Below are 16663 nucleotides of genomic sequence, written 5' to 3' on the forward strand. Positions count from 1 at the left end.
ACCCTGGTACTTCAAACGCAGGCATTTACGAGTGCCTATGATGATCAGTACATGAGAATACACCAGTTAAGTAAATAAGAGTTGACTGGCACAGGGCCTCCTTTCCCTGCCCCTACAAGCTGACTGCAAAGCAATGGTACTAAACATTATTTCTTAATTTGTTCAATCTTTTTGTGCTGGAACATCAGATAGACACAGCACACTACACCTGACTACATTTGACACTTACAGGATTATCTAATGGGGACATTAATAGATTCTGCTATATCCAATAGTCTTTAAGTCTACAGTGGTCTGCTCCTAAACACAAAGAGTCAGAGACTGAACTTACTTTGATTGAGCAAGAACCCCTGTCACTTCTGCATATAAGTCTGCAATAATATGAACATTCCCAGTGTTGGTTCCTGAATACCTAAAGAGAAAAAAAAAAAAAAACAATAAAGGGAAAAAAACCTCATTAAATACAACTTTTTCCCTTCTAAACCCCAAGCAAGTTTTCAATTACAAACAAAAAAATTGTCCCCTAGCAGGCAAATTATTACCATAAAAACAATTAAATTCAAACATTAAATGCATGGGTGACATTTAAAGCAATGTAGTTTCTTTTCTTATTTCAAAAGAAACATATTCTGGATAGAAATTTTACTCTATTTATCTAAACTCAGACTTTTCTTACGGCATCTGAGGATGCAAATCATTCTGTATAGTCGAAGCAAAATTGAACACAGCCATCTTTTTTCAAGATATGTTTCCAATTTAAAGACATTGACTTTTGTTCATTCACACTGGTATTATCACCAACATGTTACATGTGAGGCAAAAGAGAGCAATCACAACAAAGAAACACAGGCTGGTAATACAAAATATTTTAAAGTACACAATTGAAACTTACCCCTCCTTATGTTTAAAGTGCTTAAAAGCCAAGTTTAGAACTTCATGTACTAAAGGATCTGGCACTGGATGAACAGGTATCTGAAAGGCACATATCACTTACATGTATGTAGCACCTATACAGACATGCATGTATGAAGCAAATAAACAGTGCTGTGAGATGCTCCGGAGAAATCTCTACCAAGGACACATCCTTTGCTGCCATATATCAAGCTAATTCTGCAATATAGAACTTTTACACAATCTGTACTGGCATTCTTAGCTAAATAAGGATAATTCTAAAGTTCTACATTTTAACTCATTATTCAACAATTTCAACCTGTATTTCAAGAACATTTAAGCCGGCAAAGGGTACTGAGCATAAATTAGATTTTATTTTTTACAGTTCTGCTTTTTGCAGTACATCAGCAGCTTTCCAAGACACATGAACTGAGATAATGCATGCATGTAAAGAAAAGGCAGGAGAGGCCAAAGGCTTTATGTAACTGAGAGTATAATTACAGCCTTGTATATGCTCACCAAAGATATGTTCTAGTCTTTAAAATAAAAATTTAAAGGAGATTATCAAAACCAACATTACAAGCAAAATATTAAAATTAATTTGCCAAAGCAAATATCTTACCTGTTTTAGAACCTCTATTAAAACTAAACAAAAAATGAAATCTACAGCTAAGTCCCTCCTTTCAAGTAGATAATCTCTTTCACGTTGTTGGTCATCCCTAAAATAAGAAATCAAGAACACAGCTATCAGACACAAGACTGAACACAAATATTGCAGGGACAATTACTGCATTGTTTTTCAGGTAATCACTGTTGCAGATGTACATAAAATGCATAGGTGGACCTGCCAATAATAAAAAAAAAGGGGGGGGGGCGACAAACTAGCTTAGAATTACCATTATCCAGCTTCCTTCTGTATATTCACACCAAACCCATTAAGTCACTTCATGTATATCATCTACACAAGTTAAATACACTACCTTAAAGAAGTCTGTGGTTTTTTCTACACAAATTTAGGTAAGGACAAATCCAAATACAACATACTTGTCACAGAAGTACAAAGCACACATTTTCTTATGAGAAAGCACACAAAAATCAAACAGACTTCTGCAAGGAAAATTCTTACCCCTTTGATTTTGTGCTTGACCGAGGTCTATACTCATAAGATTCATCCTCTGTTCCATTTTGGCGCCTGTACCAGTCAAACAAGGTGCGTAGTAAGGAGGGGAGACAGTGCTCTGCTACTGAGCTCATAGAGCTTATCAACTGAAAGAGGAAGAAAAATACTTTAGCCTCATATAGCTAGGAAAATCTTGCAGTTGAATAATTCTTTCAAATTGTTTTGTAATGTTAAAAACCATATATTGCATAACTTCACAAAGTGGCAAGTTAATATTCATTTTCACCTAGGACAGTTACTGTAAATATAACATACTATAAATATAACATACATGAGTCCATTCTTATAATAAATTTACGTAAAGTGTTACAAAGCTCACAGGGATCTCAAAATGACAAATTAATAGACATATAACGTGTAAAAAATCACTGAGAAAAGAGCAGAGGTTTTAGGACGTCCCTGAATGTTGCTCTATGTATGTCTGAAGTATACACACCTTCACATCACACATGACAAGAGACAACCCTCCTGAACTGAAGAAGTTTATAACTTTAAAAACTTGGGGTTTTGGTTATTATATAAACAAAACTAAGAGCCTTTTAGATATTCTACATTGCCTTTAATACATTTGACTGGTCTGGCTCTCAGGCTATATTTACTTGTAGTGTAACTCCCAGATCTTCTGCTTTCTTTCAGAAAATCTGTACGAGTAGTAAACTCATTTGTGCAACAGATATGGCAACAGGAACCATTACAGAAAGAAGACTTTAAGATGTTATTAAACTTAAATTATCTAGGCTTCCTTTAACTAAAAACTTTTTGGAAAGGAGGAAAACTGACTGAAGACAGCAAAATGCCATTATAAACTTGGTTCCAGGAGGCAGCAGGGAGCAAGCCCATTCCCTAAACACAGGCTGGAATGGGAGAGTTACCATGCTGCTCACTGATGTCATGTATTACCTGTCTCTTGGATCTTTCAAATAAGGTTTTAATAGAAGCCACGCTGAAGCTGTAACTTATCTATTATTCACTATTCCAGATACCAGAATAATATTATGCCATTATGTGTTCTGATGTAACATTAATGAAGTTATTTCTTTTTCCTCATTTGAAGCATCTTGGGTTTTTAGGTTTGTCGAAAGGATGGGGACAAGTTAACCACAGGAAAACCTCAGAAGGACCTCTTTTAATCTTCTGAATGCATTACTCAGATTGTTAATTAGTCAGTTATTCAAGTCACAAGAATTAAATAGTGCTGTGAACTGATGGGTTTATTAGCACAAGCAAAAGAAGCAAGCTGCATTTTAAACTTTACTAAACCTTTTCTTTAGGTTTTCCTGCAAGTTTACACAGTTTATCAATACTAATACTATTCATAAATGTTCATAAAAGTAGTTAGGCGATTTACATTGGCTGCTAGAGAAACAAGCATGTATTACACACATTCAAAAATGTCACTGCTAAAATGCTAAACCCAGAAACTACTGGCATAATAAAGTATTTTCCTCTAGAAAAATAAAAAGTTTTACATAATAATTATTTATTTCCTGTCAAGTTTTGCATTCTTTGTATTCTAATGAAAAGGCACTGGAATCACCAGGAAGATGACATCTTTGCTAATATTGCATAGCATCTAAGCAGAAGATCAGCTATTTTTCATTTAAAATAAGTGCTATACTGCCTGGGTACTATATTCAAAATCATTTTATGATTAAAAAATATTTTCTTATATAGAAGATCTATTTCTCATACAAGAAAACTATTTTTATTTTAGCATTACATTATGCCTAGGTTGAAAGCAGCAATCCAGACTAAGGGCTCCTGTAATACCCAGGAGGACAGGGCTGCAATAGATGTGACATATACTTCAGTTCCTCAGAATGAAACAGCAAATCCTGCTCAAGTCTCAAAGGCAGTAACATATTGCTAATTGCTTCACATAACATACCCAACAGCACAGTGAGAGGTAAAAACAGAGAAGCAAAATTATAGTAAGATGCTAAAGCACAAATTCCAGCTTTGGCCAAAATCCTTATCCTGAAAACATTGCTCAAGTTGTGCCTAATCATGAACAAGCCTGAATCTCACATACATCTGCTTTCAGTCACTGAGAAGGTCAACACAGGCTTTTGTGTGATCATAAAATTTTGGTGTCTTAGGACAAGAGTAGGAAATTGCCAAGTATGTTTCCTACAATAAACAAAAAAAAGAAAACCACTAGCTATTTCAGTTTCAAGCTGTACAAGCAAAAATATTTTAAGAAACGCAATATATGCTCTATAAAAAAACTCCTGTCTGGTAGCTTCCTGATGTGCTAGGAATGGTAAAGGGAAAGCTCTGGTGCTAAAATTTTTAACAGTTCAGAGTGTATCAACATACAAATTTCCTTTCCCAAAATTTCTCCTTTTTTAGCTGAATTTATATTATTGTTCCAATTAAGATATCAAATGACAAAGAGAAGATTTCTGCTGTTTGGAAATTAAAAGCTATTAATTATTCAACTTGTTTTAACAGCAGCCCTCTTGGTCTGGTTGTTTCTAACAAAAATGATTTATAATCCCCTTAAATGCTATTTTACTTTTTCATTAGAGGGACAGGCAACACTCCATGCCTTCCTCCTCCATCCCTTTTCTCATCACTTACTGAGATGAGAGAACAAGCCTTAATTAGATAGCACCTTAGTCCCAGGGCCCTCTTGTATTCCAAGCATGCCCTCTTTACTCACAAAATATAACACTTACAAGCTCAGACCCCATTATCAGTACAGGTAAAGCCACTTTTTAGACCCAGATTCCTGGCTCCATAAAGACCTCAGGGTGAGCAAGGTTGGCCCAGCAGCAGCTCCAGCTTCTCTGCTGGATGCTGTGGCTGTGACCTCTGGATCCTCCTCATTCCCACACGTTACCAATCACTTTTGTAAATCTGTTATCTTCTGCACTGTTGGAGAATTGTTCTTAATAAGGGTTTTATACAGCAAGAAACAAACAGAGAGATGCAATCTTAATTCCTTTTGCCAAACAATGTGCAAAATTCCCTAACAAAGTTCATGATTCCAGCCATTCAGGTCTGCCTAAAGCAGTTATTCAGTGGCATTAAAGTTCAGATCTTGACTTCAAATTAGATTACAAATTACAAATTACAAAAAAGAATAAAATAAGAACTCACACACACATTTATATATACAAACAATCAAAACTTTTTTTTTTTAAACTGTATTTTCAGGAAAACCAGTTTCTTTCTATATTATTCAATTTTAAAAGTTACATGTTTTATTTTTTATTTCTCTCCACTCAGCCTGTTTTTAGAACCTCTCTTAGACAGAACACTAAGCTTCATCTTAGTAGATGCTATTCAGGAACAGTCAAGAACAGGAAAAGGCAATTAATAGGGCTTCCTCTGAACGCTGCCTCTCCACTGCAAGGAAGTGGTTATGGGACACAAGCATGCCTACACTATTGAAGAACTGGAAATACAGACAATATATATGAATAAATTGAGCAGAGAGTCTTTCCAGACACAGTTCACTGAGAGTAAGTGAAATGGAATTGCCTAGCAGTCTATCTATATTCTCAGCAAAGGACAAAGTAACACTTTAGTAATGCTTTGAATTTACCCTATACCTTCTGCCATAGAATCAGAAAGCACTCAGTAAAAGCCATGTTACTGAAATAAAATTCACACTATTTGTTTATAAAAACAGAACCCTAGACACTCAAACAATAAGTGATGCAGAAATAAACTAAGACTTCTTGTCCCCTAGTGTGCTTCAGCATCTTTCTTCCACCAGTTTTCACTGCCACCTTCAAATAATTATCTAATAGTTTATTACTATCATATTCTACAATGGAAAATAAAGTCTAACTAACATTCAGAGTCTAAATCTTCTGACACAGATTCAGATATGAATGTTTTAAGTTATTACAACAGTGGAACCACTATTCTGCAAAAGTAAAGCCCATCTTTATCCAATAAAAGTTGCCTTCAATTATACATCGCCTACCTGATCAAACTGAAGATCTTCACCTCTTTGAAGAGATCTGGACAAGAGCTTTTCCTGTACAAAAAATAAAAAGAAACATACATTTCACAATGTCATTGACTATTATCAAAGATAGATTCATTTTTTCCAGTTATATTACAGAACAAAGAAAAAACTTTTCATATAAATATTTGCAATTTTTTATAGATAACAAGTATTTCTGGAGATGTGATGTACATTCCCAAAAATTAATTCAGTAGCAAAATAATAACAACATTAAAGACTGACAAACAGAAGATGGTAGAGGTCAAATGAGGACCAGCTGGTGGTGGGTGTCAAGTGTAACTTGGAGGGAAAGCCATTCCTATCTCAATTAGCAAGTTTATTCATGTTCATATATGGCATATTGTGATTATTCTAAGTCACAATAATGAGTTTTATAATGTCTTCACAAAGGCAGAGACAAGTGTTCAACGCATTTCCAATCTGCTCTTCTCTGAACTGCAGTACAACACAGCTAGAAGACCTACTCCAGTAAAAGGAGAATGTGAATAATCACTTGCTTTAACTTGAAGTAACTATAAGGAACAAAAAAAAGCAATATTACTAGAATTTTACTTATTACAATATTTAGTGCTACCAGTAGCATATGACACACTTCTCTGCTAAAAGCAAAATTAAATTATACTCCTGACAAAATAATTTAGTGAGGATTAAAGCATTGTGGAAATAAAACATTTACAAACTCTAATAGTACACAGTAATTCTTACTAGTCACTGTGTAAAGTACGAAATGATACACTTACAAGAAATACAAGTATACCTTGCTCAGGTACCCTGGAAAGTAAAAAAACAAAAAAAAAAAAAAAAAAGTGGAAGAAAAGAATAAAGAAATGAAAAGAAAAAGAAGAAGAAAGAGAAGAAAAAATGAAAAGAACAGAGTCCTGTGAACTGGCTATGAGGGTCACTGATTTACAGCAACCCAAGTGCCACAGTAACAGCTTTAAGAGCACACTGCAAAGCAGTAACATATATAAAGATCTGCTGAGCATTTCCTCTTATTTAAAAACATTTTAAACTGTCCTTCACTTGATAATATAAATGAGCTCAAAATGTTATCTTTCACAAGGAAAGAAAAAAAGTACCTAAAGAGTTAATAACTCCCATTAGACTGCAGTAAGCAAACAAGGAAGTTTTATGGAGCAGGCTAAGTCAAGTAGTTAACTTGCCTGGTCTGGCATGTAAAGGGAGGTGTGAGCAATTCTGATAGCCAGCTCTGCTCTCAACAGGTTGTAACTCAGCACAAAGTAACTGCTCAGTAGTTTAGTATGAGACAACACCCATGCTGTCAGACTGTTGACAAAAACTGAGAAAGTCAACATTGCTTGGTGATTAACACTTGCAAGGCTGCAAGAGACAGCCTGTATGTTCCACAGATAAAAATTCATTTTGCATGTCCCAAATCCAAGGTTTGAACAGGCAACTTATTTTTTCTTGTCCTAAGTATAATCTTGAAAATACAGCACAGTTTCTGGCATTTTCTCCTTTAAGTGAAGCTGTATTTGGTGTTAAAAAGAATGCAATATCTGGCAACTACTACAGCCTCTGAAAACTTGGATTCAACACTGCCCAAACAAAAAGCACTTGCCTACTCTGAAAGAATAATTTGAAATTATAAAAATGTCAATGCACAAGTCATTTTCACTTTCCATAATCCAAAGAAATCCACTTAATTATCTAGGAAAATACTACCATTTATGTTCACTTTCAGTATGCCCAAAATAAAAAATATTTTAAGAAGGGGGTTTCTAGGTAAATGCATTGATTATTCTGAAAAAGCTGTATTTTTTGATCAACTGATGTAAAAGTTAATGTTCTTTCACTGTCTGTTTAAAAGCAAAGGGGCAAAGGTTCCACTTTCTTGTATCTTTAAAATTAATGTAATTTTACATGTTAAATCTGTTCAAAACACTGTTATGAGAAATAATATTTTGAAGTATATACTAAAAGCTCCAGAGAGCACTTGCAAAGCCATATTTTCTTTTAGCTAGCAAGCCTCCCTCCTTTTTTTTTACACAGAAATGCCTGCTATAGATGAATTCTTATCTGTATTATGCTTTCAGATAAACTGCACAGTAATTGCTAGCTTATCTATAAAGCAGAAATACAAGAAATGTTCCACTCTATACAAACGTTGTATCATTGCTAAGTTAAATGAGAAAAACTAGAAAGCTATTTCCTTATAAGATGGAAAAGTGTAAGAAGATGGGAAGAAGTCTTCCTGTAAGAAGATGGGAAAAGTCAGGTTCCTTAAGTCCTTAGGATACAACGTCCCAACAAACCATGTTTCCACCATAATGCTACAAAACTATTATACAGGTGAAGAAACCCTGGGTTCACTACACCCATTGCATGTGTCTAAACCCAAAAATTGCTAAAGAAAAGAATGACAAATCAAAGAGAAGTGAAACATTCTGTAAGTCTTTACACAAATTTGAAATCCATGTCAATAGAGAGAAAGCTAGTTCTGAAAGTTTAGCTCCCCTCCCATGACTCATACTAATTTAGATACTTCTGTATATCCAATGTTTAAGATTTTAAGATCAGAAAGAATGAAGACCTTACAAGTTCATAACCAACTCTATTATGTTTCCTCAGCACTAAGAATCTTAACTCTTAAAAGGTAAATACACTGTAGAGTTAATGTAACACTCACCAAACAAACCTGACATAACCAAATAATACTCTTGAACCCAACCACAGGCCTTATCAAGGCCTTTGAATTATTTGACTTTTAAATTTAGTTTCTTTTAATATCTTCTTCTACCTCTGCTTTGTCATGGCTCCAGTCATCTCACATGATTTAAAAAAATCTATTCAACAGCATAAAGTAAATGTCTGGAAACTCTAACTGAATAATTTAAGATTTATTTTCCTGGCTTCCTGAAGTTCAGAGAGAGATGAAAATAATAGGTCTCCATTTATCTTTTACAAGTGAAATGAAAAAAACCCAAAACACTACTGCATTAAGCAGAGAGCAGTTTGCATCCATTGTGTAAAGGAGAAATGTCAACATATGGCAGGCAGCAGGGATCAGGATGTGCATGTGCTGTGCAAACAACTGCACCCATGGAAAAAGGCACCACCCGTTGGTCCCTCTCCAGCATTCCCTGGCACCGTGCTCTGGTGGCCAGCACACCTCAGCAGGGCGGCTCAGAGTGCCTCTGGCTGAGCTCCAAGCTGCAGGAAGAAAGCAGACAAGGGAGGCTGCCTCACCTCCTGCGGCCCCGGGGCTGGGCAGTGCATCCCTGCCCCAGGGGCCAGCACAGCACTCTGCTAAGATTTACTTAACTTTTGAAAGCATCTAGGCAAGACTTGCAAAAGTGCACAGTGCTAGTCTGAGCCATGTGAAGTATTTCCACAGCAGAATAAAATCCTTGTGGTGGTAACAGGCATAAATACTTGCTAGTTGTGACTTCAGCATGAGACACCTACAATTTAGTAGGTGACCCCATGTTAAATTCTAACCATCCATACTTACATGCAGCTTGACAAAATGCAAAATAATTGAGTTTATCACTAATCATTTTAACTGGTATAGTTTATGTCACATTTGGGGAATGCTGGTGTCATTCCTCAGTGTCATCCTTCTAAGCTGAAGAGTATATTTCAAGCTACAAGACTACTCTTGGGCTCTTTTTTTCCTTTAAAACTATATACTGCCCTAAAAGATTTAGCACAGCTGGTTAAAAAAAAAAACGTGGTTTTATTTCATTTATTCACTAAAAGGATGATCTTCCTTCCTGTCATTACACTTGCTGCTTTCATTTAATAATTTATTTTAAGCATTTGCTGATAAGCTCTGTCTGCAACTTTGAAAAAGCTGAGGTATTACAATTTGAGGGCAGAGAACTCTTAATTAAATTAGTAAGAAGAAATAAGGTAAAAATCACAGCCAGAGAAACCATTCAGTTAATTTTTGAAATCACAAGTCAGTTACCTTTAAATGCAATCCATACATTTAGCAAAAATGGTACTACCTCTCACCCACAGATGATCTGCAGTGAGTGACCTTTTTTTTAATTTATATTTTAATTAATTTTTGCTCCCCTACTGTCATGTTCAAGTTTTAAAAACTGTCTAGCTCCTAATTTTTATTAGTCTGGCTTTAAATTCTCTCAGCTTCACCCAACAGCCTAGCTTCATTAAACATTTATGTGACTCTATATATATTCTTCATAATTTGTTTGCAGCCAAGTCATTCCACAAAATCAAACCACACTAAAATAATAAAGGGCTTTCCACTCTTCCATTAAAGCCTTTTATCCAATCACAGTCAGTGCTTTTCTGGTGCTCTTCCAGCCTTTTTATCTTTCTTTTTAAATTCCATACACTAGAACTGAATGTTCAGTACTTACAAAAATTCTACATACAGAAATAAAGCTGCTTCAATACTTCAGTATTTCCTTTCAGCTGGACACTTAAGGATTCCCTCCTACCTCTTTATGTTATACAGGCTCAGGTTGTTTCACTTCCACAGCCTTTGGCACCTCTCTTAATTTGCTTGTTTTCTATACAGTCCTTCTCACCCATCAATACAAAAAAAGGAAAGCTGGCTACACATGTAAGTTACATTTGTTTCCATTACAATTCATTTTGTTTAAAGGAATTCAGCTTAGCAAATGAACCCAGACAAAACTGTTTAAAACCTTTATAGATGACCACTTAAGTGTCGGATCTCAATATCTCAGTCCTGAGATGCTGAGCCTCCGAGACCCTGAGGGGGCTCGGGAGTCCTGGAATGTTGCCAGAAGTGTCTGGTGGCTGGACTTTAACCCTACACAGGAGACGACAAGGATGAGGGCTTCACAGGGTGAGTGGTGAAGGGATTAGTTAATTAGAGAGTGAGACACAAGGTTTAGGATTTATGTACAGGGGGGTTTAGAGGAGTAAGATGGAGGAATTGGGGTGTGTCCTGTCCTCCTCCTTCTTCCTCCTCTCCTCCATCTTCTTTGGCCACGGTGGCACCTTTCTATTGGTTATTACTAAGAGTACACCGAGTTATAAGAATAGATGGTATTGGGGAAAAATGATAAATATTGTATACGTCACAATGGGTATAAAGATAGGTGCCTGCCCGGAGGGCAGAGACAGTGTGCCCATGGCTGACTGCTGAGCAGATCTCTGCTGGCTGAAAGAACATCTTTTAGATAAACAATTAATAAACATAAAACCAGAAAGAAGAACTGAAGCCTCTTCTCGTCCTTCGATACGCGGGCTGCCCCAAGGCCACCTCTGGGCCTTTCCAGGCCCCTCAAACAGCCGAGATAAACTGGCACTTAAGAAATATTTGTAATTTCTTACTTTATTCTAAAGAATTTTATACACACTTGTATACACACAAAATACTGACTGCAGGTTCTTATCAGTAAAAAAATCTTGACACAGTAGACTTCATGCAATCACCATAAAAACTCACCAGGCAACAAAGCTGGGAATCACTCTTCTGTGAAAGGTGAATTATTTAATTAGTTTCATGGGGTTTCTAATTTTTAATCTGGTGAGATGTTTCAATTTTATATGATTAACAGATTTAAAAACATTTGTTTAATTAACAGTCAACAGCATGGCAAGGAGACACAACCTGGGACTGATGATAGAGGATTTATTTTATCTGGTCTAGGGACAAGTTTTGTAGCAAAAGTGAACTCCAGGGCTATTATATTTGCCTTGCTCTCATTATTCTGGTTATATTTGACTCCAAACTAGCTGTGTCTGCAGGAAAAGCCTCTTCAGCTCATCTCAGCTCCAGGCAGTCTGTGCCTCTGGCCAAGCACTCCCTCCCTGTCTGTTGGGCTGATGGATGGAAGTGGGGCTGGAGGAGCAGCACCTGGCACATGGATGGACAGTGGAGCTACCAGCCTTTCCTCCCACAGCACCACTGCAGCTCTCCTCTCCTTTTCAGCCAGGTGGAGGCTTGTGTGCCCCTTTTGCTACGAAGTTTTTGTGCTTTCTTTTAAACCTCTCCTGAATACATTACTTTTTTGGATGTAAAAAACAAATAAACAAGTTATATTTAAGTTGTAAACCTGCTTGGTGCACACTGACATATACATAAAGAACAGGTATGAAGAAAAGTTTCATTTTCCTCAGCCTTTTATACACTAATGGTTGTAACTGAAGATGATTCCATAATCCACAAAACAGTTTTGGCCCTGCTTTTGTGCTCTTTTGGACTGCTTCCTAAGAAAACTTTTCCCTGAAGTTTCAAAACTGGGGCTCAAATGCTCACATAGGCATTTTCTGCACATGAGCACTTTGGCAAGCAGCAGCTGCCAACAGAAGCCTTCTGTGAGCTGGCCTTCTGCTAGCCACAGCATCTCACCTGCCCAGTGAATTTCCAGGCTTAAAAAAATAAAAGCTTGGTTTGTTTCTTGATGTTTTGGGGTCTTTTGTTTGTTTTTTTTTCCCAGAAATTTCCAAATTAAAAGAAAACCATTTATTTCAAGACCATGAAGTCTAGATCAACAATGGAATTTTACCTTTTTGCTCAATCTGCAATATATGCAGACTACTATATTATTCCAGGTGTTATTATCATTACTTCAGAAAACAAACCAAATGTATCTTCCCTTGAAAGTATATTGCCTAAGTATTATTTAAAAGAAACACTGACAGGAAACACACTTCACAGTATTAATGAAAGAACATTTTTTGTTCCTCCTATTTCCTTTTGTAACTTCACAGACCTTAGGGATACACTAAAGAGGTCTTGTTTCCAGTAACTACTAGGTAACAGTTTTGATACAAGTCAATAAAACAGATCAGGGAGCAACCCTGTTTGCAGAAGCTTATTTATTCCTGAAGTAATCTCTCTGAAAAGTCAACAATATCTGTGAGTGCTTTTTTCACTAACCACACATATGATAAATCCTATTCCAGAAAAAAACAACACCGTTTTGAGAGGTACTATGAAAAAAAAAGGACTCACCAAAGGTTCAGCCATTACAAGTTCAATTTTCTTTTCAGCTTGAACAGCAAATTCAGCAAAGAGGCTTTTGATGACATACTCGCCCGGTTTCACATCTGGGTCAATAGTAATGTTAGACATGATGATGCCTCTCTTTTCCCAGGTGGAAACAACACTTGGAGAAACTCTACGTTTATTTACTCTGCTGGGTGGTGCGGAGGCTAAAGGTAAAAAACAAGAAAAACACAGAGCTATAAAGCAGAGCTTCTAAACATGGTGCCACAGTACTTTCCCATTCATCACACACATATTTTCACACAGTAATTTCTCTAAAACAGAAGGAAACAATTGTAACATAGAACAAGAATTTGTTTTAGTTAGGTCAGAGTTTCTACACTTAAGTTGCTCAAGGGTTTACAATGTAGGTCACTTGTGTTGTCAATAAAATGCTCTACATGATTAACACATAGGAGCTTCAGTTCAAGTATGACTAAAACTCAGAAGGTTGAATGGAAAGAGTTATCTCCTATATTATGAGAAGCACTGCTTGATTCCATTTTATGGATCACCCATTAATTTCATGTTTCTATCTGGTGTCCAAATACCTTCAAGAGAAATTCTTCTTTGGCACTTTTTGTCAATAAGTTGATTTTCCTAACAAGAAAGCAAACCCTTTTCAGACAGGTCATGCTAACTGATCTTCTAGTCCCATGTTAAAAACTGTTCCTTGAAAGGAATATTTATTAATCAATAAAAATAACATTGTATGTATCAGCCTCATTTTCTAAGAAGTATTTTGCTTTTATAGTGAAATTGTCACATACAAACTTTATATATAGTTATCCACCTTTAATTTATTTTTCTCCTCAGGCATTCCAAAACATCCATTTATTGTGAAAGCTGCTAGCAATGTGAACTGCAGTATTGAAAATCATGTTTCAGAACTCACACACAGAGGTTTAATACACAGAACAATCAGGGTAGATAATTACAATTCTTGTCTTGCACACTACATATCAAAATAACTGCTGACACCTCTTAATGATGACCCAGACGTACATAGGGAGGTCTTATATTTCCCTAGTGTATTCCATGACTGCAGATGTTATTTTTCAATTGCTATTAGGAATTGATATTAACAATTCCTATCTATTTATATTAAGATTTTATTTTCCTAAGACAGTCATGCAGGGAGCCTAGTTCCCATCTGTTTCATTCTGCCACATTTCGTGATGTGTTTAGGTAAGCGTTTTTAAGGCCTTTTGCACGTAGAGTGTGAGGTGACACATTTGGTTTATTTTGCTGAACCTGAAAATTTTTTTACATTATCTCAGTTTTTACATGTACAAACCCTGTAAGCTAAATATTATCCACAACTTTTTCTCAAATGTTTTTTTCAACTTATTTATGAAAAAACATGAGACCAAACATGGAGACCAAACATTGGTACATCACATCTTTTCAAGAGAAGTCTTGGCCATTTATTATATCTTCCATCAATTCAAAAAGTTACATTTTACATAATATAAAACAGACTCCTGCAACTTCCATTGAAATTTATCATTTATCAAATGCATTAGTGAAGTGATAAATTCTACAGGAGTGAAAACTGAATGCCTCCAACTACCTCAGCTTCTAATCCAGAAGGAAAGGTACCTTGCATAAGATTGTGAGTACTACACATTACTTGTTTTAAATCCCTATGCTATTGTAGAATCTTGCTGCTTGGCTGGAGTAATGCATCTTTTTCCCTGTTGCATAAAACAGGAAATAAACATAAATTGCAGAATCCTTTCTTTGAGGCTGGAAAGACTTGCACAAGGTCACAAAACTGAGTGCCTGGGAACCAGGGGCAACACCAGAACAGCAGGCACACACTGCATATGTCATAAAAAATTTCTAAACATCCTCTAACACTTCAATCCAGCACTTTGATCTCAGTAACAGAGGCCCTAAAAGACAGAGAAGAGCATGTCCCACACAGCCAGGGACAATGGGACATCACAGACACTGACATGATCTAGATCCCTACGGTAGAAGCTCACTACATATAAGTACATAGAAGCATTAAGAAACAGAACAAAGTGCAGGCTGCAAAAGGAAGATTACAACCCAAAACTCTTTCTCATCCCACATCTGATGATTGGCTCATCCTTCAGTACAAAAACATAAACATTACAGGAACTTAAAAAAAATATTCATGTCTTTACAATGCCTATGCTCTCCAGCATCCACACTCCTGCCATCCTGAAGCGTCAATGTTTCCAAAGGCAGCCCAGAAAATGAGAGAGATGAAAATGTGTCAAGAACAAGAGTACAGAGGTTTGAGAAGAGGTGAAAGAAGGAATAAAGACATCCTTCCTGGCCATAGCAGGTAACAAACAGAAATACCAAGCACGGGATAGGCAAAACAGAAGAATGCTGTAACATGCAATTTTGAACAACTTTCCTTTCATTTCCATCAGATAAACAAAATAGAAATTTGAGTAGCTAAGGACCCACAACAGATACCACATTTCTAATTTATGCAGTTGCTTTTATCCTAAATATCAGAGTTTCTAAGAAAGATAAAGCTTTGTTCTAATTACAGACAAGTTGGACTGCCTTATTTTAAAAGACATATTAACATTAACAGGCTGGAATGAAATGAGAGTGTTTAAATGTCCTTTTGAACATCATTACTTGTGTCTTGTCAGAAGAAATTTAGCAAAGCAGCAGCTTCAGCTCATTCCAGACTTACCTACTGGACATGCCACAGCTGTTGCATGATCTGGACTGAAGTGAACATGCCAGAGCTCTGGTCCAGTTCCCACTCCTGAAGAGTGAGGAGCTGGTACTGAACCAGCTCTTTTTGCTCTCTGGGGAAACTAAGACCACTGTGCTCCTTAACCCCACACTGTATTTAGATGTAGACTATTAGGCAGACAACTCTTAATAGTGTGATTACATAATACATTTCTGTCTTCAGATTTTAAAAGACCACATTCAAAAAGCCCCTGTCACTTAAGAATCCGAAAACATTGGGAGCTGATCATCTTTTAAGTGCTATCTTTACTTTGTGTTAGCAATTCAATCCTCAGTAAAAGGGATCACCTTAGTGTGTTAACTTTCAAAGCTCTAGGACATCTTCCCTCACTAGGGATGAAACTCCAAGGCTCTCTGCACTGATCTAAACACAGGTAAATTCCCTCCTCAGCCCCAAAAAAAAGCATAGGAAATGGATAAACTGGGCAAAAATCTTATGGTGGCAAGAAAAAAAAGAACTGGACTATAATCAAACTGGGTCTTGTGAGTGCTGCAGACATTTCAGTACAAGGCAGAGGTCACGGCCATGCAGCCAAGGAATTGTGGTGGGAGGGCAGCCTTACACCCCCAGAATGAGCAAGGACCCCACTCCCTAGCTATAGTTTCACAGAGCCCCCCTTGGACAGCACACAGAGAGGGCACACACGGTGCTGCTGTGACTGCAGCACTGCCAGGGATGCAATCAATCCCTTCCAGCCAGCACAGAGTCAGTGCAGGAGCAGGGCCTGCCTTGCCTTCTTTCTCTTTCAGCAGCAAAGCAGAGTCACAGCTGTCCCCACAGCCATTCATGTTACTCATCTCTGTGTTCACATCCACAAACTCTCCAGGTGGCAATGAACTTACCCCCCTGATTTGTTTTCCACGAAAAACAGGGAAAACTGTCATACTGAAGCAGTTA

General features: G+C 36.7%; 1 protein-coding gene across 8 annotated transcripts in view; it reads right to left on the reverse strand.

Moving 5' to 3' along the window:
* The window catches only part of FRYL (FRY like transcription coactivator), a 161567-nt gene that overhangs the window by 81899 nt on the left and 63005 nt on the right, over positions 1-16663 (reverse strand). For all 8 annotated transcript variants that reach the window (XM_064710354.1, XM_064710360.1, XM_064710358.1 and 5 more), the window contains 6 exons: positions 12982-13181; positions 6012-6065; positions 2018-2157; positions 1514-1610; positions 893-972; positions 332-412 (listed from right to left, as the gene is read on the reverse strand). In XM_064710354.1, the coding sequence (XP_064566424.1) occupies positions 332-412; positions 893-972; positions 1514-1610; positions 2018-2157; positions 6012-6065; positions 12982-13101 (572 nt within the window). In that variant the 5' untranslated portion in view covers positions 13102-13181. The remainder of the gene's footprint in view (positions 1-331; positions 413-892; positions 973-1513; positions 1611-2017; positions 2158-6011; positions 6066-12981; positions 13182-16663) is intronic.

Source organism: Zonotrichia leucophrys, chromosome 4, assembly GCF_028769735.1.
Source record: "Zonotrichia leucophrys gambelii isolate GWCS_2022_RI chromosome 4, RI_Zleu_2.0, whole genome shotgun sequence".
In the NCBI taxonomy this organism is placed as follows: Eukaryota; Metazoa; Chordata; class Aves; order Passeriformes; family Passerellidae; genus Zonotrichia; species Zonotrichia leucophrys.